The 25,410-nt window shown below is 36.9% G+C and overlaps 1 protein-coding gene across 1 annotated transcript in view; it reads left to right on the top strand.

Annotated features, from left to right (window-relative positions):
* The window catches only part of LOC115253707 (protein tweety-2), a 155,126-nt gene that overhangs the window by 120,256 nt on the left and 9,460 nt on the right, over nt 1-25,410 (top strand). Inside the window, exons 2-3 of the mRNA XM_062860849.1 lie at nt 417-641; nt 18,350-18,592. Of these exons, the coding sequence (XP_062716833.1) occupies nt 423-641; nt 18,350-18,592 (462 nt within the window). The 5' untranslated portion in view covers nt 417-422. The remainder of the gene's footprint in view (nt 1-416; nt 642-18,349; nt 18,593-25,410) is intronic.

The following is a 25,410-nucleotide window of genomic DNA, read 5'->3' as shown; positions in this document are numbered from 1 at the left end:
ATAACTAACCTCTTTACAAGAAACGCATCATAATCGATACCGTAAACCGGGGTCAAATTGATCTCTGGGTCGAAATTGATCAGGCGTTTTTCTGTTAGATAAAGCATACTTTAAATGGTTTCCTTGCAAGTATCGTGCCGTTCGAATCTGACACTAAACGATATTTCTAAGGAATCTATTTCAAATATGCTTTATCTAACAGAAAAACGTCTGATCAATTTCAACCCGGAGATCAATTTGACCCCGGTTTACGGTACTTGGATTACTGTGAGTGAGCTTTGTTATCTTTATTATCCCCTTCAAGTACTTTAGCCCCCACACCACGCAGCAATGACATCAAATTCCATTAGCCTTATTTATGCCATTCCTCTGGCAAATCACTAAACTCTGTTCCACCCATTTCTTCCCCTTTCCAGACCGAAATGGTGAAGTACAACCTGAAGACGAAGGTGGTCCTGTCGGAGCTGGAGGCCAAGTTCGAACAGCCGCCGCAGATGTACAACCAAACGGCCCAGTACCTGCTGCAGGACACGGTCAAGATGGTCAAGGACAACACGACGATGGCCATCAACGCGCTGGAAACGGTCGTCTACCTGACGCGGCCCTCGCACTCCGAGATGACGCTCAACAGTTTGCTGAATGTGAGTACTGAGATTTGGGATAATATTGTTTATAAGAAATAAGTGACGAGTGGAGTTAAGGCGAAACTGGAAGCATTTCCTCACTTTTTGGTTTTTGATTTTTTTTTTATTAAATAACGAAGCAATATTTTCAAAATCGGTTTTCGTGCACATGTAGAGTATGGATCAAGGTACAGTGGTTTTTCGGTTTTATCACGGTCAAAAAAAATGTTTACCGTGATATAAACGAAACCGTGAATTTAGCGAAACGAGAAATAAATGTAAATTGTTTATCCAAAATCGTTCAGCTGCAAAATATATAAGTCGTAGCTTATATTTGTTAACTGTTTTGGTGGACTGGACAATACTGTATTGATTTTATATTGATTTCGGAATGTTTTAAAACAAGTGTGATAAAAACGAAATAAAAATCGTGATATAATCGAACAGAAAACCGTGAATTTGGGCGAGTAGTGATTAAAACGACTAGTGATAAAACCGAAACGCCACTGTATCTTCTGATTTTTTTTGTAGTGGAAAAAGTTTTTCGTTTTTACAGAAACTATTTTTGAACAAAATTTCACAAAAAAATGGTTTCTGAAAAAATGGAAAACATTTTTCACCTCAAAAAAATTCAGAAGATACCTTGATCCATACTCTACATGTGTACGAAAACCGATTTTGAAAATATTGCTTCGTTATTTAATAAAAAATCAAAAACCGAAAAAATGAGAAAATGCTTCTAGTTTCGCCTTAAGGGGAGTCTATTGCGTTGTTCAGGGGTGAGTGATGAGGGGGAAGGGGTTATTTGTTTGTACAAAACTCCAAGTCTTTCCAAGTTTCATGCGTGCTGTCAAATGATGAGTTAAATGTTTGTTTAAGAAGCTCCTAGAGCTCCCTTGAGTCAGTTGAGGTCATCAGATCTACAAGCGGAATGAGTGTGGAACGTCTTCAGTCCCTTCCAGCTAACTCAAGATTTCAAAATTCCAGCGCCTTATATACTGGTTCGCTCGCGAAGAAATTGTTTGACCCTTACGTACTTATTTAAATGATTTTTCCTAATCAGGACAATATTGTTTAGTTATTAGGTTGAATATCAATACAACGACCAGCAAATGTATGGACCAACAATCCGATTATTCCGGTACGGGAAAATTTCTAGAACACCATGCTGCTGTCGGCAGCTCAAAATTCATGATTGTAAAATAGAGTCTACCTGTAGGAGTTGTTGATAGATAACTTCTCAAAGAATTCTGGATTATTTGCAGGAACCCAATTCATGATTTCAGCAAGAATCCTTCCAACGATACCTCTGGGAATTCTTTTAAAATTTGTTCTAGTTTTTTTTCAGATTTTTTCCAAAAAATTCTCCAAAATATTGCTCTTGGCGTTTCTCCAGTTTTGACCCAGCTATTCCTTAAAAAAAATCGAATCTTGCAGAAATATTGTAGAGGAGTTCCTCCAGCGAATCCTGCAAAAGTCATCAAAGGTAACTCCAGTTAGTCTTTTAGTAATTTCTCAAGAGATTTTTGCAGTATATTTTCAAGAGTTTTCTCCGACTATTCATCTCGAAATTTCTCCAGCTGTTTTTTTGAGAAATTCAAAGTTTTTCTTTACAGGAATGCTTTCAGAAACTTTTGCTGGAGTTTCGTGAAATTCCTCCGAATTCTTTAAATATAACTTCAAAAATTCCTCTAGGAAGTTTTCACGAGATTCGTCTCAAAAGTTCATCAAACATTCCTCCAGGAATTTCACCACAAACTTTTCTTGAGATTCATTATGACCTTCCCAAGGGATTCTTTCAGGAATTCTTTAAAAAATCACTCCCGTATTTATTTCTTGTAGGAATATCTTAAGAAATACTTCATGGAATAACTGCAAAGCATTCACTGCATTTATAGGTATTTCTTTGGAGATACATTTGAAAAAAAATCTTTAGAAGCATAGTTTAGTGTTTCCTTCAAGAACTCTTCCAGATTTTCCTTCAAGAACTCTTCCAGATTTAACGGGCTTGGTGGTCTAGTGGCTACCGCTTCTGATTTGTATGCAGAAGGTCCTGGGTTCAATCCCTGGCCCGTCCCTTTCCTCCTACTTTATATCTTTCTATATACTTTCTCTCTGCTCTCTACATATACAACTCATGTATATTCACATGTTCATAGCTATCGCTAGAACAGAAACGGGTTGAAAAAGCCGTTTCCCTTCCTTCCACAGCACAGTGTCTCAATCCTATTAGAAAACGCCTACAAGTTATGCAATCAAGCGGACTGTGCCGCACATCCTCAAAATAATAAAAACACACAATTCTATTACCTTACCCTGGTATCCACACACCAATGTGTAAACCTTCGCCAACCAATTCCCACCAACACTCCAACATCAGCATGAATTTGTGCTGGCGTAGAGGTATATTCGGCCAGATGTGGATACAAACGATTGCAATCATCACTTCCTTACCCTTCCCCTCATTGACCAGCAACCTGACGTGGCAGGCGCCATTGTCGCCTAAAAATAGAAGATCACCAACGCTTACACACTGAAGATGCCTGCTAGTCCCCGGTAGATATCTCATTGATTCCTTGTGTGAGTGTAGCTGGTCTGGCGATACTGGAGTAGCATCTACGGGCGGTCAAGCTCCTTCAAGAACTCTTCCAGATTTGTTTAAAATTTCTGCTGGAATTCCTGCGAAAGTTCTTCTTCAGTGTTTCAGGGATTCTTATCCCCTTATACCTTCAGACATGTTGCAAGAGTATCTCCAGCAGTTCTTGCTGTTTTATAATAGCCTCCAAGAATCCCTTCAGAAATTAATATTTAGATTAAATCAAGAATTCCTCCAATATTTTTGTCTGAAGAAATTTATCAAGAATGACGTTCAAAAATCTTTGAAGGAATTTTTAAGAGACTTCAGGATTTTTGAATTCCTTAAAAAAAGTTTCTCATAAGATTCTAATAGAAATTCCTCTAGAGCTATCTCAAGATGTTGCTCTGGAAACTCATCCAAAAATTACTACAGATTTTTTTCTCTCATGAAATTATTCTAGATATTCCTACAGAGTCATCTCAAGGAGTGACCCCAGGTATACCTAGAGGTTTCTACAGAAATTCCTTCAAATATTTTTCAGAAATTGCTTCCGACCTTTTTATTCAAGAATCTCTTCTGGAAATTCTCATGAAAAATCTAGTAATCTCCAGAGGTATTTCACATGAATTCCTTTAGATAATTCCTTAGGGAATCCTTGCAAAATTTCTCTAGTATTTTTTTGTGTAATTTCATCAAATACTTCGGTAAAATCCGTGAAGAAATATCAGAAAGAATTCCTGCAGGAATATCCCAGGAGATACTTCTGAAGGAACCGCAGGAGCAGTACCAAAAAGAAACCTTCTAGAAATTTCTTCAGTAGCCTCTGACAAAATTTGACAAGGGATTCATGAAGGAGGTTTGGAAGAATTTTATAAAGAATTATGAGAAAATTCCCGAAGAAATCCTAGAAGATGTTGAAAGAATACCCGAAAGAAAACATAAAAGTTTGTTTGAATAGATCACATAGAAACTCTTTCCAAAGACTTCAAGAAAACATTCTGCAAGCACCTTTCAAATATTTCTAGTTTATTTATTTTTTCATGCTCATCTAATAGGGTCTCTGATCACGACGAAATCTTTTTGGTGAACCGTGTTTTTGATTAACACAAATAATTACACATTTGACAATTTATGAAAGGTTTTTTTTTGAAACCGGACATTAACGGATTCAAACAAATTGCTGTTCAATTTTTTTTGAGAAATTTTTTGACAAAGTTTTTAAAAAAATGTATAAAAAAGCAACTTTAACTTCCGAATAAACTCATAATATCTGAGGGAGAGATATGATAAAACGATCTTTTCAGATTGCCAATAGTCTTCTGAAAGGAAAACTTTTGTAATTGCTACTAGATATAAATAATATTCACGATTTACATCCAAATAATGTTTTGGGCAATTTATGGAAAAGCAAAAAAACGAAATGTTTGTTGTAGGTAGAGTTTTAGAAAATCCGTGGAATTGAAATAAGCTTCCTATAAACGGGAATTTCGAAAACTCATAGATCTTCTGTCCACAGTTATATACTGGGAAAATAAAATAATAGTATAATATATTTGGCAGCATCCATTTATTACGTAACGCTAAAATCGAGATTTTTGACTCCCCCTCCCCCCTCCGTAACGCTATTTTGTATGAAAATCCTAAAAATTTTGTATGGGCCGTAACGCTTGGCCGTACTCCCCCCCTCCCCCTAGAGCGTTACGTAATTTGTGGACGGCGCCTTTGTAGGAAAAAAAACATTATAGTGCTACTCCGATTTTCGTGAAATTTAGTGGATTTGTAGTCCACCGAAATCATTTAGACCCGCATTTTTATTTTGGCATTAGGGTGACCAATTTTCAGATAGAGTGGTCCTAAAAATCATGGTTTTTAAAAACTAAAAAAATCAAGAAAGCATAATTTTTGAACCAGTTGACCGATTTTAAACTTTTTCATATTGTGTATGAATGTAGAAAATATACAATTGTTTAAGTTTTTTTCTCGTTTTCATGATCTCGGGACCGATAGGATATTCCAGTTTTATATTAATATAAAAAATCAGGTTATTTGGCGTAGCTTATCAAAAAATCAAAGATGTTTGTTTTTTCAGTTTCCCATTTTTTTCCAAACAAAATATTCTTTAAATTTAATTATATTTTGAATTGTTATAAAACTATGAATATCAAAAACATCAAGAACATCTCAAAAAAGCATACAGGGAATAGACAAAATGATCGGGACAGGCAAAATTTTCACTTTCCGAAAAATGTTCAACTAGCTGTGACTTTTTAGGAGTATGAATTCTGATACGATCTTGAAGTTTTGAATAATTTGGTGTTTTATTGGAAAAAATAATCGTTATAATTTTCTTCCGTGTTAATAATTTTTAATTAAAGCAAAAGTTTTTCATAGTTCATTATATAAGTCATAAATGATTAAAATTGTATTGCATTTGGTTCATTGAATTCGGAGATATAACAGCTCAAAGTTAGCTATATGCTAATTATTTTACTAGACTTTATTTAACTTCGAGCAAAATAGCCCGATCTATTCCAAATTTTTACCACTGATACACAACTGGTTGATCTACTTACAATGAAAATTTGAGAATATTTGATGCACTTTTCGAATAGTTACAGCGAGTTGAACATTTTTTTGGAAAGTGAAAATTTGCCTGTCCCGATCATTTTGTCTATCCCCTGTAGTTGTTTGAAGATTTACAAATATCCAGCTATTTTTGAGCAGCTAGTATTAGAATATATGACTTTCTTTGTTCAAAAAAACATGTCTTAAAAACTTAAAAACATACATCTCTGATTTTTTGATATGCTACGCCAAATTTCTGATTAAACCGTGTAATTTTGTCTCAAACCTAAAAATCAAATATAATTGCAAATTTTTGCATCTAAACACAATTTGGCCTCTTCAGCGTATCTTTCAAACAAACAAAAAGAACTTAAAAATCGGTCAACTGGTTCAAAAGTTATGATTTTTTGAAAATTTTCAGTTTCTGAAAACATTGAATTCTAGGACCTCTAATGACGAAATAAAAGATACGGATCAAATTATTTTCGATGAAATACAAATCCACCAAACCTCACGACAATCGAAATATTTTTCCCAACTTATAAAAAGAATATGGTAATTGAGACGCCGGACTGTTGTTGCAAAGACTTCTTCAAAAAAAAATTTTTTTTTGACTTACATTTGTTATCAACAAGAAAAAAAAATAGGCCGTGACAAATTCGAAACTCTGTTACTTTTCAAAATACGCTACGATTTAATTAACGACATCCCCTTGAAAAAGGTTTTTCATGAACGAAATCTCTGGGGGAATGACTGAAGAATAACTGAAAAAAAAAATCATCAAAATACCTTACTTATAAGAAACAAAAAAAAAACATGAGAAGTTTCTGGAGGAACTATGGAAGTAATTCCAAGGAAAAAAAATCTGGCGAAATTCATTGGAGCACCACAGAAGAAATTTATTAGAGAAGTGCATTTCGAAAGCAATCTTTGAAAGAATGCCCGGATGAACTATACAACACTCTGCTGCAGGTTATCAAAGGCGAATGTCTATAAGAATTCTTAAAAAAATGCTAAGGGATAGTTCTGTTATAATTTCTGCAGGAGTTGCTGTGAGGATATTCGGAAAAATTGCTGATGCATCACCGGTAAAATTTCCAAAAGAATCCCAGAGAAAAGGTTTGATTAAATCCTAATATTTTATGGAATTTCTGGAAAAAATCAGCAGGGACTTCCACAAGAATGTTTAGAGAGTTTTGAAGAGAAATTTTTGGAAAAATTCCTGAGAGAATTCAGATAAACATAAAGAAATCAACCAGGAGAAATTCCAATAATAATTTCTGGGAGAGTTCTTGAAAAAAAAATATGTAATTTCTAAAGAAAAACCCTAGAGGAATCTCCGAAGCTCTGTGAAAAAATCATCTTTTAAAGAAGCCTTCGGAGGAGTTCCTAGAAAAAAACCTTTCAGTAAAACTCCTGAACAAATCCCAGAGATAATCTTCTGGGGGAAATTCCGATAATATTCTGAAGGAATTCCATCAGAAAATTCTAAAAAAGTACATGTTAAGAATAAAATTCTTAAAAAAAAATCTTAAATCTTTAGAATAATTCTTGCTAAAGTTTTTTCCGAAAATGAATTCCTACAAAAAATCCCCTTACGTGATAATTACAGGTAAAAATCGTGAACAAAACAAAACAAAAAACAATGACAATTCATTGGGGTGGTTGCCCAGAATAATATTGCCGTCATTTCCAAGGGGGACCAGTATAGGGTTCGCTTAAATTTGGAAACCAGTTCTGATTTTACCATGACCGTTTTGCTGTAAACAAGTATATTTCCCAATTAACTAGAACAGCTGAAAAAACTAATATAAAACTGCAATAAATCAAAGCTGTAATTGGATTGTTTTTGCATAGATGAGTTTCCTGATAAAAGTTCTAATTAAATTTCAAATTCGGCTTTAATCTCACCTCGATAAACATTAGCACTTCCCAAACATCATTGTTCATCCCACCACCATGCATCAACGTTGTAGCAACAAAGCAGCCATCCAGTACGCGGCGGCGTTAATCCGTACACGGTGTGTCTGGTAGAACAAATTTATTACAAAAAAATGGGCATCGCTAATTTTTACGCTACGTGAAAGTTGACGCTACCAGCTTTCATTCAAGCCCAACATCGAAATATTCCATCGGGGGAACTTTTTCATACAAAAATTGGGTATGTTTGTTAAGTAGAAATAGGGATTAATTTGGAACCGTGCATTTTGTATGGGGAAAAACAGTATTCTGAAAAAGTTGTTCGGGATCCCTCGGTGGATTTTTTTGAGGGACCCTGCAAATGAAAGCTGAAAGCCTCTATTTTTGAATAGCGAAAAATTTGACGATGCCTATTTTTTTGTTATAAACTTTTCCCATACACACGCCGTGCGTAATGAGGGTTTAAATTTTAAAATAATGCACCGGCCCTGATTTGGGTCACGACGATAATGAAAATGGATGGAAGGCCAAAGCTCAGGCAGGCAGGCAGGCAGCTTCCATCCTTGAACGGTTCGAATCTCTCAGAACAGTCCAAGGAAGGGAATCAACGTAATATGGTCCTGGCCCCAGCATCAGCACAAGCGGCAGCAGCATCAGCAGAGCTTAATGGATGTTTATTTTAGTCTTACTTCCAATTCCATCAACTTTTCATTCGTTTACTTTTCGCCACCTCACCTCCTCGTCTTTTGGGTGGTAACCTGGCTGCCTGCTAACGTCGTTGATGGTTCTAGCAAGGGGTAGTGATGGACATAGTTTTGTTGCCACACTATGGCAGCGCGGCGAGAGATTTTCACGCTCCATCGAGCAACTTCCGTGGAATTTCCCATTTCCAGCGGGTTTGATGGGATTTCGGCGATCCTCCCACTACTTCTTCGCGCACAGTACCGGTGACGGATTTCTATGGTCTGTAGTTGACCGATAAGGAGTGGATGATAAAAATTGTAATACCTTAAAACTTGTAATGAAAATAGGAACAGACTTGTCTATATTGAATTTATTATCAAATTTAACTTTGGCTTCTTCGGTTTGTTTAATGCATTAAGAATTCATTCAGATAGTGATTATTAAAAAAATGATTAAATATATAAAGGTTTCATTTTTTACTCGATTGTAATTAAGCATTTTTATAAATTAATATTAAATTTTCTTTTTTATTTTTTTTTTTCATTATTTTTTTCATTATTTTTTTTCTTATCCTTATTTTTATACCAACTTTAACAAATATCTCTTTATATATGATACAAATTAATGAAAATATCAACCGTTCGGATTTTTGGGATTGTCACAAAATTGTGATTAATTGTCACACATTCCTACTCAGTCAGTGGGCGGCTGCCGGAATCCGAATGATAGGATTTATTGAATTTTCTTGCAAACACTTCCAACAGGAAGGAGAAGATTTTTGCATACTGGGTACTGGTGGTTCTGCTTCCGAGGCGAGAAGAATCTTGAGGGAAATTGGCAAACAGAAGCGGAGAGCGCTTTTGGCGGAATTATTGAGTGCACCGATTCCGTTGGAACTGGTGTGCTTTTGTTTGTGCATTTGCGGTTGGTAAGAGCTGATTGATTGTGCACAGCTGAGTTTCGGCGGTATGGGAAGGAAGTCGTTTGAATGGAGATTTTTCCAGAGAATTTCCAGCCGAAAACACGAACAAATTGCCATTTTTGCATCGATACTTTTTTAATCTGACATGGTAGTTTTAGGGGGTTTCAGGGCATTTCAGGAGGATTCAAAGAGGGCTTCGCATGTCCTCAAGTGAGTTTCACGGAGTTCCTGGTGTGGTTCCAGAGGCGTTTCAAAGCATTTAAATGCGTTTCAGGAGGCTTCACAAAAGTTTTAAGAGACCTCACAGGCTTTCCAGTGAGTTTTAAGGGGGATTCAGAGGCGTTTCAATGCATTACAATGCATTTCAGGACGTTTCAGGAGGCTACAGAGAGGTTTTAGAGGTCTCGCAAGTTCTCTGGTGAATTTCACGCGAGTTTGCTAGGAAGAAGGTTACTGGCGTTTCTGGAGATCTCAGAGCGGTTTTTGGGGACCTCACAGGCTCAGAGGGAGTTTCAGAGGTGTTTCAAAACGTTACAATGCGTTTCAATGTAGGGCAGAGCATTTCAAGAGATTTAAAAGGGAGTTTTATGGAGCATTGCCGGCTTGCAGAGTGAGTTTCACGGTTGCTTCAAGGGGTTCCAGACTCGTTTAGAAAAGCTTCAAGGCGATTCAATGCGTTTCAGGGCGTTCAGTGAGGTTTCAGAGAGATTTTAGGGGGCCGCACAGACCCTCAGGTGAGTTTCACGGGGGTTTCAGGTGGGTTAATTTGAGAGTGTGTATTTATCATGACCGTGCTGAGAGTGATGAATCCAGTTCCCGGCCGCTCCAGGAACTTTTTTTAATGGAAATTTCTTTGACTTCTTTGAGCATAGACTATATTCGTAACTCCCACACGATATACACATGCAAAAAAGGATAATGCAAACGTCCAATAAAATTACAGCTTCCCTGAAGAAGATCCAATAAGGATCGAAACGTTGGAAATGGAAAACATATAACTGTTTTTGATCCCCGAAAAGACTGAAACACCACAAAAATAGTTATAAAGCTTGTTCTAAAAATTCCTACCAAGATTTCACCAGGTATTTCCCGATAATTTCACAGATAGGGTAGCGAACCACTTGGGCAGCGGCCGGTATTTTGGGCACTCTTCGCTTTAACTCAGTCAATTCCAAACCAATTGGCTTGAAATTTTGTACACGGCTAAATACTATACGTATCTCATCGCGTTCCAAAAATTGTGTCAACTAGTTCATTGCACGAATTTGTGTATTGTGGGGCAAGCACAATGATACACTATGCCCAGGGAGTCGAGAAAATTTTCCCGACAGGAACGGGAATCGAACTCGCCGTCTCCGGATTGGCGATCCAAAGCCTTAACCACTAGGCTAACTGGAGACCCAGAGATGGTTCCACTTCTTCCTTTAAAAGTTTGTTGCATTTTCAGAAATTACGTTTTCAATTCGACCAGGAATTCATACTGCGATTGAACTCAAAGTTTGTCATGAGTTTTACTTTAGAATTTTTTCATGAATTCTTTTCGAACATCCTATAGGAATTCCGATAAATGTTACTCCTTAAATTCTCTAAGAGAATGAGGGTTTGAGATAGGTCCAGCTTCGAATATAAGGTGATGGGACGTGGGGGCCATTGCCCTGGGCCCCACAGTTGAAGGACTCTTACAAAAACCTTTTTTTGGTTGCTACACATTAAATTTATTTTTCACATTGCTTAAGTACCGATCGAAATATAAAACAAGCTTTTCGCTCATAGCTTTTGTAACGCCGAGGGGCTCCCATAATCCTTAATACATGCCTGAATGGGCCTATGAAGTATCAGGGAGTCCGGGTTCCTTTGGGGAATCAGGTGCGGAAAGAAGTTTTAAAGGGTTCATGAGTGTTTGAAAGTGATTAGGAACGATCTGAAACACCTTAACAATCCCTGAAACGCCATGAAGCCCTGTAACATCATGAGTTGTCCTTGAAACCTCCTTCAGACGCCCTTTGAACTAACCTTTTAAGACCCTTGAAACTTCTGTGGGACACTGGAATGGACATACACCCTTAAACTTCATGAGGATCCTGAAACACCCAGAATACCCTGGAGATTTCCTGGAACACCCCTGGAACGTAGACTAAAAACCTTGAAAATCGTGGAATGCTAGTGACCTCCGGAAACGCCTCAGGAACACTTTTAATCCTCCTGAAGCCCTGAGGATCCCTAGAAAATTTCTGAAACCCTCGAGAGATTATAAGACGCCATTGAAAGAATCGGATTTCAGGATTCTTCCCTAGAATCTCTATGACACTCCTTGAAACCTCGGAAACTCATAAAACATCGAAAAAAATATTTGGACTACAAATGGAATCCCCTGCCACGTCTTTGAAACCTCCTAAGACGTACCTTTCAGTCCCATAAAACCCCATAAAACTCATCCAAAATCCATCCAATGAGGATTTTACATGACATGCTTTATGACATGCCACATGACATGTGGCCACCCATATTTTGCGCATTTGTTCCTCCCTTTCCTGAGATCTCTTTCCGATATCCCCCTTGAAAAGCCCGAATAAAGGATAGAATTGCAAATGTAAGTAGTTTATCTCCCTTTACCCATCATCCGAAAGCTCTCCCTTCGTCTAACGCCCTGGGACCTGGGAGCAAATGAGGCATTGAGTGCCCACCCCCGAAAGCGGCCGCGGCTTAGACCAGCTGCTTGGGGTTTAGGCGGTCCCCCTTCAGAGGCAGCAGTAGCTCCCATGGTCATAAGAAGTTTCAAACATCACCTAGATATCTGCAATCAAATCTACATAAAAATATGTATACATATAGAAAAAGGTTTTATTGTATTTTTCCACAAAAATCTCCAGGAATTCTGCCAGAGATTACTTTAAGATTTCCTGATTCTTTGACTGAGAGTTCGTAATTTCTCCAGAGATTAAATAAATTTCTTTCTCTTTAATTTTGTTTACAGATTTATCCAGATATTTTAGAAATTAGTGGAGTCCTCCAGATTACTCCAAGTTACGCACAGAGTAAAATTTAGCTCCCGTTTAGTATAAGCGTCAAATGATTACCGTACCGTACAATTAATTATTAGAATTAACTCTATTGACTCTTTCAAAAAATCTATCAAAGATTCATTCAGAAATTTTCTCTAGAGTTTGCTACAGTTTTTTCAAAGTAATTATAATATTTCACTAGCTATTCCTCCGAAATTACTCACACGTTTTTTTTTTTTGAAAATCTTGTGGGAACTAATTCAGAAGTTTATCCACAAACACATAATTTCTAGTAAATTCTTTGAGAGATTCGGTCAGAGATTTATTTGGAGAACAATTCATGGATATTTTCAGAAAGACATCCATGGGTTTCTGTAAAAAATCGTCCAGGTAATTCTTAGAATTGTCTACATAGTTTCCTAGCGATCAGTCCAGTCATTAATTTTAAAATTCTTTTAATAACCTTCATTGGATTCTTTTCGAAATTCTTCCCTGGGTTCCCTTGGAAAAATTTTCAGAGATTCCTTTTAGAAAGTTTTTCGTGGATTCCTTTTAAAGCTCTTTTGGAACATCTACTTTAGGTTTCTTCAGAAAGATCTCTAAAATTTCTTTCAGAATTACATCTAGAGGATCTTCCAGAAACTTCTTCAAGAACTATTTTTGATAAAACTTACATGGGTTCCCTAAAAATTACCCCAAAATTCTTCAAAAACTCCGTAGGGAAATTCTTTTTGAAATCATCCACGGATTCCTTCAGAAATGCTTTCGGCAAATTCTTCCGAAAATTTATTTAAAAAAATAGAATTCCTCCAGAATTTTTTCCACAATCTTCGACAAAAAATCCTAAGAAATTCTAAGGGTAATTCCTTCAGAAATTCCAAATTAGATTTCTTTGTAAATTTGTTCAAGGATTCCATAGGGAAATCTCGTATGGAGTGTTTCCAAAATTTCTCCATGGATTCCTTCAGAAACTCTTATTACAGTTTCCCAATCTTTTGTGTAGATTCCATTGGATTTCTTCTGAAACTCCTCTAACAATTACTTCGGAAATTTTTAAGGTTTCATTTAGAAAACCTTTCGGTTAAATTTTCGGGGATTCCCACAGAATTTTCTATAGAGTTTGCGTCAGAAATTCTCTCGAAGATTTTTCATCAATTTCAATAACCCAACTGTGGTTTCCCTTGAATTTTCTTCAAGTATTTCCCCATAAAGTTCTTCAAAAATTTCAGCTGGGACTTTTTCGAGAACACACTGAGGATTTCTTTAGATATTCCTGTAGAGATTCATTCAAGAGCGCTTCCTGGAACTTCTACAGACATTCTTCTGGAGATTTTACTCAGGAATTCTGTAAGAAACTTCTGCTCGGATTCCTTCTGACTTTCTGTTCGAAATTCTTTCACAAATATCTTCAGAGACTTCTTCGGAATCAGGGAAAATTCATCCAGGGGTTTCAGTGGGAGAATTTTCCAAAAATAAATTGGATATTCGTCTATACTGATTCTGAAGATCTTCTAAAAGCTCCTTCAAGAATTCGTGCAGAAATTCATACAAGGTTTTTCCTGTAAATAGCCTCCGTGGCTCCATCAATAATACCTCGTGGGGTTCCTTCACAGATTCCTGTAGGAATTGATTTGGATATTCCTCCAGAATTTTTTTTTCCGAAACTCTTCAAGAAGTTACACAACTAATTACCAAAAAATTCTCGAAAATAAAAACTCTGTTGGAAATTCCGCAGAATTCTCTGGATGATTCTTACAAGGGAACCTTTTTTAATAAAACTCTTGGTGCTATCTTAGGAGATTCCTAGAAGAAATACTTAAACATTTTCTGGAGAGATTCCTGGACATAAATTCATGATACTTTTTTTCAAGTTAACTCTGGAGGAATTTCTGGATGAAAGCCTAGGAAAACACCTGAAAAATCTTTTAAAGATATTTACTTAATTCCTGAAAGAAAAAAATATGAGAAACTCCTACAGGAGCTCTGAACTTTATTTCAAGGAAAAAACTCTTGAGGTAATCCAGCAGAAATCCGTGGACGAATTTAAGAAGAAATATCCCAAAAATGTCTGAAGAAATCCCCGCTGCAATTGCAGTCAATAGAACTGGTGGAATTCTTAAAAAAAACCTTCATCAAATTTCTCAGGGATCCTCGAAGGAATTTCCTTACTAATCCCTTTAAGAATTCCAGGAGGAAATTTTGAACAAATTCCCAAAGAAAGAAGTGGCCTATTTTCAATATGAAGCCAAAAAACATGAGAAACTCCTGAAGCAGGGCTGAGGAAAATTCCTAGAGGAATGCCGAAAAGAATCTCTCAATGAATCTGAAGAAATTTTCAAAGAATCGTATGAACACTTAGTTATGCATCCACAAGGGATCTTCAGAGAAGTCTTCCTTAACACATAGAAGCCGGAGGGGTCATATATGACCCTAACATAGAAACGGCTGTATAAATTCAGCCATTTGATAAAACAGAATACTGTCTTCGGCAAAGTTATTGCAAATTGAGTCCTATATTAGCCCTCGAGCAATCGCGCTGTTGTACTTTGTACAACACGTTGAAAAAATCTCGCTTTTTGTACTCAGCATTAGCGTGGTGCTGGCGGTGATGGCCAACCGCGCGAGTTACGGAAGATTAAGAAAAAAATGAAAATATTTGTATTTGGGACTTCATTGAAAACCTAGAACATCCTGAACTCCATGAAATTTGAAAAACGAAATAATTGACATACCAGTTGTTCTAAAAGCTGAACTTGGATGTAGGTTTATATGTAGCCTCGTTAAGAATATCAAAAAGTGTTTTATATTCTGGGATGTTCTAGGTGTTCCAAACTGTACTATAGTGAAGTCCTTCAAATCTACAAGAATAATTTCATGTATTTTCGCCACAAATAATAGAATAGCATAAACTACTGGGATCTGTGAAGCTCTTGACATCTTCAATGTCATTTATAGACACTATAGGGATATTCCAGGTCAGCCAAACTACCTTGGAGTTCAGAACTGAAGGTATACACTCGTAACAACAGCCATATCTGCTATACTGAATAACGTTGCATATTTATTCGTGGTTACTGGACCATTCTGAATGTTTTTTCTTTTTATTATAAACCTTTGTGACATTCTGGTTCGTTCAAACTGTTATATAATGAAGTCCTTCAAATCTACAAGAAAAAAATTTTGCTTTCATCATAAATAGTAGCATAGAATAATCTGCTGAGATCCGTGAAGCTCTTGAAATCAACTTTAAACTGTAATCTGTAATCCCCCTGGCATATCATTTCAAGATCGTTCCAATATAGCTTTGAGATATAAGCGGTGTTATATATTTTTGGGATATTATTGGCGTCCCTAATGTTGATAAAAACAACCACTGTAACTTTCAGAATACTTACTGGACATGATAGATTACAGCTTTGAATGAAAGAAGTTTCGGTTACACCCGTTTAAGATCTAAACTCAAGAACAGTTTGGATGACCTAGGATATTCTGACTGATCTGATTTTGTCTATTAACCTTTCAGAAGACTTTCTAGACATGATAGATTACAAATCGTAGCTTTGTATAATGAATGAAGTTACCGTTACACCCGTAGATTTTAGGATCTAAACTCTAGAACAGTTTGGATGACCTAGGACAACCAGAAAAAATATTCTTCATAATATTCTACCGTTTTTTTTTTGCCATTGACCACCAAAACTACAGAAAAACGTATAAAAAACTTCTTAATAACGCTTGGAAAAATCCGGATTCAAAGTGTTGAATCATTTAGGAAAATCATGAATTTAGGATTCAGCCATTCTGGTAGTGTCTCTGGAGGTAATCAAGGGGACAAATTATTTATACATATATTGAAAAGACTACATTCTTAAAGAGTACTCGGAGGACTCTACAAATTGTTTTCAATGATAGAAATTGTTAAAAAAAAATGAGCAATCCTGAAGAGATGCAATTTTCTAAGAATTTGTGCCTTTCTCGTGTACCAAAGTGTACTGAAAGGCTTTGTGCTCACTCAAAAAAAAAACAAATTTTCGATTGAAGGCTTGGAGGGCCAAGTCGCATATACCAATCAACTCAGTTCGACAAATTGAAATGATGTCTGTGTGTATGCATGTCCGGGTACAAAAAATGTTACTTTTAGCGGACTGTTTGTTATTAAAAACAGTTTGGATCGGTCAAGGCATTCCGGAGTTATGGCCAGCACTAGTAGAACTGACCGTATATAAAACTAAACCAAGCCCCATCATGCGACTCAAAGTGCGCCGATTTTTGTAACCATTAACATGAATTTTTTGAGATAATCAACAGTGGAGACTAGAAATTCTACGATGTCGCCCCAATATAAGATGGTGGCTCAAAATTCAAGATGCCGGCTGTTTAACCCGAGAGCGGTCGCGTTGTGTACTAAGTATACGCACCATGAAAAATGCACGCATGTGGTACACAGCGTGAGCGTGGCGTCGCTGCAGGTAGTCAAAGACGCGACTGCTCGAGGGTTAATAGAGTTTTGGGCTTTAAAACTATTCAGTATAGGTATATTTGAAATGGAGAAGAAGTCTGGAGTTAATATCCAAATATCCGAATCCGTTAGAGTTTTGGGCCAAGAAAAGTGCCACTGTTGCGTCTCTTGGGTGAATGAACAACTGACGAAAAATTGCAATTACCTATTTTGCTATTACCTGATGACCAAGTGAGATACGTAGTGTCTAGCTATGTACAAAATTTCAACTGAATTTGTATGAAGATGATTTAGCTGTAGGAAGTACCCAAATGGGATTCCTTCTCCAAATAGTACCGAATCCTATTCCTATCATAGACGTTCGATTTTTTTGTGGATGCCATTCGATATAACATTAGATACTTGAATTCTGTTAAGGTCCTGGCTCGATAATCATCATCATAATAACGCATCCAATCTCACGACATCTGCCTTGCCGCATTCCCTCTTATCACCCATCATATTCTCATTAGTACCAATCTCTGAAGTGCCAAAGGGATGCAAAGCTTCAACCACAAGCCACGACCCCCTTTGGGACTTCCCTTCAGGGTCGTAAATCGCTGCGAGTTAGGTCCTACGCGAACTCTTCCACCCATAGTTGTGATGTATACCAAGAGCACCAGGAGCGAAATTATTTTTCCCATTGCATTGTGTCTATTGACTCAGCTGGAAATAGATTGCCGGGTTGAGCCAGCAGCCAGTGGTGGTGGTGACAATGATGACTAGGACAACGTATATATCCTGCTCCTGCATCGCCGCCGCCGCCACTGTCATCATCAGTCACGGCACCAGCAGCATTGTGCTTAATCAGCACAGACACTTCTCGTTTCGTTTTCCGATTCCCCCTAAAAATAGTTCTAATGAAGATGGATTGGATGTGGTCGGTGACTGCTGGTGGCTGGCTGCGGGGGATTACGGCCTTGGCCAGGCGATAGGTTATGTAACGGATTGCCCTCAAACCTGATCCGGGGAGATGTTAATCTGTCAAAGATTAACAGCCTTGCGGGAATCGTCTTTGTGAATAACCCAATTATGGTTATGGTTCACCGATGAAAGAGCGCTGTTCCGGAAAAGGTCGTCTTTCTCTCTTATTCAGACAATTAAAACTAGTGCCAGACCAGGGAAGCCGGAAAAACTTTTTAAACAGACCCATTATTTTCGCACTATCCTTTTCCGTTAATTGAAAATGGAACACTGTTCCGTCAAAGACGATTCCAAAAGCGCTCCGTAATGGATGAAAACTTTTCTAATTAGCCGGTGGGATAGCTGAGCACAAAAGCTTCCGTACTGATTGACGATATTTATTTGAAGTTTCTCATGGGGCAAGCTATCCCGATTTTCATCATTGTCATAGAAATTTGCCTAGTAAGGCTAGGGAACACGAGTCAACTACCAATCTTTTTGAGAAAACTATCGAAATTTTACAAACCATTTACAGGGGACGTTTTGATCTGCAATATTGCTGTAAAAAATAGACCACAATACAATATTACACTGTGAATGATATTGACTCGGCAATTAATTTCGTAACCCCTCTTCTCCTTCTTTCCTTTCCAGACGTACGAATTCTACGAGGAACTGCGATGGCCGGCCACGCTCGGTTTCCTGACGTTCCTGCTGCTGCTGTGTATCATTTTGGTCATCGGAGCCACGCGCAGCTCCCGCTGTGCGTTGATCTTCTTCAGTGTGTGCGGCCTGCTGGCGGTGACCGTGTGCTGGCTACTGTCCGGAATCTACCTGGCCAGTGCGGTGGCCCTGGGGGATTTCTGCATGAAACCGAATGATTTCATCTGCAGTCAGGTAAGTGATTTTTTTTAAGATGATAACAACAATCAAAAATTTCTTCCTGGCAACTTCACTACACAGAATAATCAATCTATCGCTTTACGCCTACCAAAAGGCAATCTACGCACCAGCGTGAACCAGTGTCAATCGATCGTTTTTCATACACTCTGACATCTACACACACTTACGCAGATGCAGTGAACTCCACGGCCTGCTGGTGGCATTATCACTTCCTCCCCATTCTCAGCACGTAGCAGTTGCAATTCTCGCAAATAAATTCACTAACACTTACACGCAATTGAGAAGTTGTTACCACCGAGCACCACAGCTGATGAAGTGAATAAAATTTTACAAAAGGTAGAGAGAACGTTCATTTTCGCAACTGCCTATTGTTACAATCATCTGTACCATATCTCAAAGGCCACAAAAGCCTTAAAAAGTTCGCCTGTTTTTAAGGGATCAGTCGTTATCCTCTAAGCTACCATAACCCACCATTTACTCGGGGCATTTGTTTTGTATATTTGTCCTGGTTAATGAAGGAGAAAACTTTTCCTTTGACCAAAGTTTGCACCCGCCGCAGTGCATGGCTCTCTACTCCACCACCCTCACTTTCTTCTTTGGAACTTTTATTATCCAATTAACATTATTTTCCGGGCCGAGGTTGAAAAGGATATTTTTTGTCCCCGTTTGCAAACCGAATCTTTATCGTAAGAATTTAACATTCTCTCAAACCTGGGTCTTAAGCCCTGACTGCGATTTTAATTACACAATGCAATGTGGCACAGATTCCTTGTTCGCTGGAGTCAAGTCCAGCGTTTTACCTCACCGTTGCACTATGGGCGATTTCCATACAACCAGGAGGATAAAAATATTTTTATAATTTCTTTTCGTTTTCTGTGGTGTATACTATCGAAATATTTCGTTAATTTACTTTTTCAGTATTTCTAGCTTAACTTTTACTTATTATATACTTATTAATTTGAAGTAAATTTGAAATTAAATCGATCCGTACTTTGATTGCAAGTCAATAGATTATTATTATTTATTTGGTTTTCATATGGAACTGTCCATACACTACTTGACGAATTTCGCGCCAACTCGACCAACGCTTGGCAGCACCCTCTCAGAATCGAACGAAACTTTGTGGGCATTAACAATAGGTCTTTCTAAGCAACTTTGCATATTTTGTTTTTCGAAATTTTTCAAGAGTAACATTTGAAGAGGGCCTAATTTTTTTTTCATAGATTTTTTTTAAATCGATGTAACTCAAAAATGACAAGACCTACAAAAAAGTGTTGTATGGCGGACTATCGTGAAATTTTATGAAGTTTTTTAGAAAAATATCTAAAAAATACAAAATTAATTCCTACACTGAAAAATAAAGGTTTTAAAAATTTAAATTGATATTACAAAAAACCCTATGTTTTTAAATCGATGATTTTTTTCTGGAGAAAGGTATTTCAATTACCTACATTTTCTCCAAACAATGTTGCTGTGACATATTTAAGGGAAAAAAGCTTTTCTAACAAAAACTTTTTTCATGTCTACATTGAGTGAATATTTTTCATCGTGTTTCGTGCCAACATGGCCATATATAGGTTCAGCAGCCTCTCATCAACCAATGAAACTTTATGGAAGTTCAAAAAATTGTTTAAGAAGCAACTTTGCATAATCTAATATTTATCTAGACTAACATTTGAAAAGGACGTATTGGAGTGAACCACACTTATATGAAAAACATAAGATTCAAAAAATGCCAAGCCTTACCTCCTGCATCAGTTGTTTTGGATTCCCAGAAGCTTCGTTCAGCATTTGAGCGAAATCGATTTAGTCTAAGGGGTGATACACAAATTATGTCACGCAAAATTCGACCTTCTTCAACCCCCCCTCTCCTCTATGTCACGCTTTGTGTATGGGACCTCACGATTGTTTGTATGGGTCGTCACGTTCTGCAAAACCCCCCTCCCCTCCTAAAGCGTGACGTAATTTGTGCATGGCCCCTAATGGGGCGCTCAACGAGCATGAAGTTTGTATGGGAAAACTTGGCCAAATGTATGCAGAAATCTTAAGCTTTTAATTTTTGCCGCTAGGTGGTGCTGCAAGTGTTCAATTAATAAAAAAATAATTAAAAGCCTTAGCTATTCTTGTAGGTGACGATATGCCAAAAAACTTTAACGAAGACCGCAAAGTGATCCGAAGCCTGTTAAAAATTTATACTCTAGGTAAAGTGAGGTGAAACATTATTGTCGTTTTTACAATACATGTAAAGGAATATCAATAATGAAATCCTAATGCTTCGCCTCACTGACGGATCACTTACGGGTCTTCAACAAAGTTGTTTGGCATACACTACCCGTCATAAGTACGGACTCACAAAAAAGTATTGCAACAATATTGCATCACCCTGACTCACTTCGATATCTCTAAAACCAGAACACCTTTGAAAATGCCGCCTTCAGAAAAGTTGTTGCTTTTGGTCTTCTGAATAACTTTCCTGAAGACAGCATCTTTGTAAGTCCTCAGGTTTTGGAGATATCGAGGTGAGTCAGGGTGATGCAATATTGTTGCAATACTTTTTGTGAGTCCGTACTTATGACGGGTAGTGTATATATAGTCACCTACAATAATACCAATGTGTTTATTAATTGAACGCTTGCAGCGCCACCTAGCGACAAAAATCAAAAGATTTCTGCATACATTTGGCCAAGTTTTCCCATACACACTTCAAGCTCGTTAAGCGCCCCATTAGGGGCCATGCACGCTTTAGAAGGGGAGGGGGCGAGGTTTTGCAGAACGTGACGACCCATACAAACAGTGGTGAGGTCCCAAATAAAAAACGTGACATAGAGGGGAGGGGAGGGGGGTTAAAAAAGGACGTATTTTGCGTGACATAATTTGTGTATCACTCCTTAGACTAACTCGTTTTCGCTCAAATGCTGAACGTAGCTCCTGGGAGTCCAAAACAATCGATACAGGAGGTAAGACTTGTCATTTTTCGAATTTTATGTTTTTCATATAAGTGTGGGCCACCCTAATACGCCCTTTTCAAATGGTAGTCTAGATAAATGTTAGATTATGCAAAATTGCTTCTTCAACAATTTTTTGAACATCCATAAAGTTTCATTGGTTGATGAGAGGCTACTGAACCTATATATGGCCATGTTGGCACGAAACACGATGAAAAATATTCACTCAATGTGGACATGAAAAAAGTTTATGCTAGAAAAACTTTTTTCCCTTAAATATGTCACAGCAACATTGTTTGGAGAAAATGTAGGTAATTGAAGTACCTTTCTCCAGAAAAAAATCATCGATTTAAAAACATAGGGTTTTTTGTAATATCAATCTAAATTTTTAAAACCTTTTTTTTTAGTGTAGGAATTATTTTTGTATTTTTTAGATATTTTTCTAGAAAAACTTCATGGAATTTTACGATAGTCCGCCATACAAGGCTTTTTTGTAGGTCTTGTCATTTTTGAGTTACATCGATTTGAAAAAAATCTATGAAATAAAATTAGGTTGAAGAGTGCCTAATGTTACTCTTGAAAAATTTCGAAAAACAAAATATGCAAAGTTGCTTAGAAAGACCTATTGTTAATGCCCACAAAGTTCCGTTCGATTCTGAGAGGGTGCTGCCAGCCCCATAGAAGGGTTGGCGCGAAATTCGTCACTTGGAAAAAAATGTACTATTTAAAAAAAAAAAAAGCCTGATTCCAAAGTTGCGCAACTTATGCGCAAACTTTTTCACCGTAACTTTCTAGAATATACTCAGATTATGCTTTGAAACTGCTGGGATGTGCGCAATTCAGCGCAAAAAAAAGCTGCTGTTAAAAACATTTTATATTTGCGATATTTTAATATTTTTCACTTTTTTTCGCTTTTCAGTGATTTTTTATAATTTAATTCTGTATAGAAACATTGTGTTTTATTTTTTTTCTTACAGCTTTTTTAGTAACCTTTTCAGTGATGTATTGTAAACTAAAGGGTTTTTCATGAAAAAATGGTCTAAAATTGATTTAAGATAAACCGAGCTTATCCGGCAAAAAGTTCTATTTTTCGTAAATTTCCAACTTTGACATTTCATATCTCAAAAACGCAAATTGCTAGGGATTTGAAGCTTTGGGCTTATCCTAATCGGAATGTTTACTTTCGACAAAAAATATAACAAAAAGATTTGGTGAGGGTCACTTTTTAGATTTTTGTCCGCCTGATATCTTATAGTGCGATATCTCTCTCGAAGCGACAGGGTGTATAATTGCTGCAGTTTTCTCTCCGAAAAGAAAAATCTTAAGAAACTGCCTGCCTAGGTACAATGTGCACCGAGAAACGCTTTTAGCGCTAGAGAGAAACTTCAGTTCGTTTTTAAAAACGCGGTTTCTGCTTTGTGTTCGGCAGATTCCCGGGCGGATATGAATGATAAATTATAAACAAAACAGCCAGCAGGATAAATTTCATGTGAATAATTTTTATTGCAAGTAATCTGGTTCAAAACTGTGGTACAGGCATTTTTTGTGTAGCTTCACTAGGAATTTGGAATCATTGCTCTAAGAACATTTTCTCAATAAAAAATAATTTGAACATTTTCTAGCAATTATACACACATTTTCTTCGAGAAGCACTACGATTGAACGAGAACTCCAAAAATTCAATCAGGGGACTTTTCAGGAATGACATTGGAGTGTTTCTCGAGCATTATATCCTATGGATTCGTCAAATTCCTGGACTTATGAAAGCAATTCCCGTAGAGATTCCTGCAAGAATTTTGAAATTAAGGATTTCTACGAAATTTTATCCGGGTTTTTGCACAGGAAATCAATCTTGTGATTTTTCCAGCAACTCCTGTGGGAATTCCACAAAGGAATTTTGGAAGGGTTCTCATAATCTCAGAAAAATATCCTGGAAAATTTCATGAAGAAATTCTCGAAAAAAAAATACAAGAAGTGTCTCCTGGAAATTTTCCAGAAAAATGACCCCTATAAAATTTCTTCTGAGGAACTCCAGAATGAACTCAGAATCCCACAAAGAAACTCTTGGAGAATCTCTTAAAAGAGCTATTGGAAAATTCCTTGTAAAACATGTAAAGAGATTTTAAATTTAAAAAAATCCTTGGAGGACTTCAGCCCGTTTCGAAAATACTCATTTATTTCATGGGTTTCCATCGATTCCCAAGGAGCATCTAGAGAATTCCCAGAAAGAGTTTCTAGAAGGAACTAAGGAGGGCTCCCTGAAGGAACTTTTTCAAGAATTTCAGAAAAAAAATCTGGATGATTTACAGAAAATACTCCTGAAGAGTATACTTGGAAGAAATGTTTAAAGATTTCCAGAAGCCTCTTCTGGAGAATTACCAGAATAAACTGAATTGTTCTGGAAGAATCCTCGGAGGAACTGATGGAGGAATCTCAGAAAAAAATAGGAGCAAATTCAGACAAAAATCTTGGAAGAGATCCGGAGAAGCAAACCCCGGAAAACTTTTGGAGAAATTTCAGACGAAGCTTCAGAATAAAAAAGTTGGATAAATTTAATAATGAATTCCCACAGAAGTTACAATCAGTTTCATCAATTTCTGAAGGAAATTCCGTTGAAAGTACAGGAGAAAATAATTGAGGAAGGGACATCTGTGTTAATCCCAGAGGGGACTTCTGATGAAAATCCTAAATAAACTTCCTTAAGAAAAACATCTATGACACATTCTACCGTGACGTTACAACGTTTTGACGGCTTTTCTGTCAGATTTTCTACTATAACTCGTAAATTCGACCGTAAACCCTCAAATATTTTTACTTATTCGGATTCTTTGTAAAATTTCCAATAAGTGTGATCTGTTGAACAGTTAGTTTTCATTGGAAAAGTATGTTAAAAATGGGTAGTAGCGTGACGTTACAACGTTGTAACATCACGCTACTCATTCCCATTTGAATCATACTTTCTAAATGAAAACTAACTGTTCAACAGATCATACTTATTGGAAACTTTACAAGGAATCTGAATATGTAAATATATTTGAGGGTTTACGGTCGAATTTACGAGTTATAGTGGAAAATCTTACAGAAAAGGCGTCAAAACGTTGTAACGTCACGGTAGAATGTGTCCTATAGAGATGCTCAAGCGAAATTGTATGGGATTATCAGGTTCTCCTTGCAGAAATCTGAAATTATTTCTGGAGGAATTTCAAGCGATATATACATATATACACTATAGATATATTATATATAGATGTAATATTACAAAAATCAAACCTATGACATTCATCAAAGGTTTTTATTTTGTTATGAGGCATTCTCATTTCACTGCAGCACCGGAGAATTTGTCATCTCACCATTCAAAAATCATCTGAAGTTGAACTTCACCGATTGTTTCCTATAAGGCTGACGCTTCGAATTAGGCCGTTACAAATATTTATTTCCCTTTTTGTCCCACCACTCTTTGGCTGGTCGAGGGAGGGGATAAAAATAATAAAGCATTTATTCTGAAAAATATTAAAAACTCATCGGATTTGTTAAAGATATTTTGGCAAGACCCGATATTTTGATAAATATTTTTTTATCTGCCCCCTCAAAATGCAAAATCCAGCCAAAAATTTTTGAAGGGGGGGGAGACAAAAAGTCAAAAATAAATTTGTATCAGCCTTAAGGTTGATTTTTTATTCCACAAAATCGTAACTCGTTTTGTGGCTTAGTTGGATGAAGTGTCTGACTTGCGATATGGAATCTTGGGTTTGAATACCACCACAACCAGTGGAAATAATTTCACGAATGTATCTCTGGATTTGTCAATTAAACATGCACTCTATCTCTGAACTTTTCCCGAAAGTTCTCTTTTAAATCTTACTCCAA

This window comes from Aedes albopictus, chromosome 3, assembly GCF_035046485.1.
Source record: "Aedes albopictus strain Foshan chromosome 3, AalbF5, whole genome shotgun sequence".
Classification (NCBI taxonomy): domain Eukaryota; kingdom Metazoa; phylum Arthropoda; class Insecta; order Diptera; family Culicidae; genus Aedes; species Aedes albopictus.
Note: the sequence above shows the minus strand (reverse complement) of the source record. Positions and strands in the feature narration are given on the sequence as shown.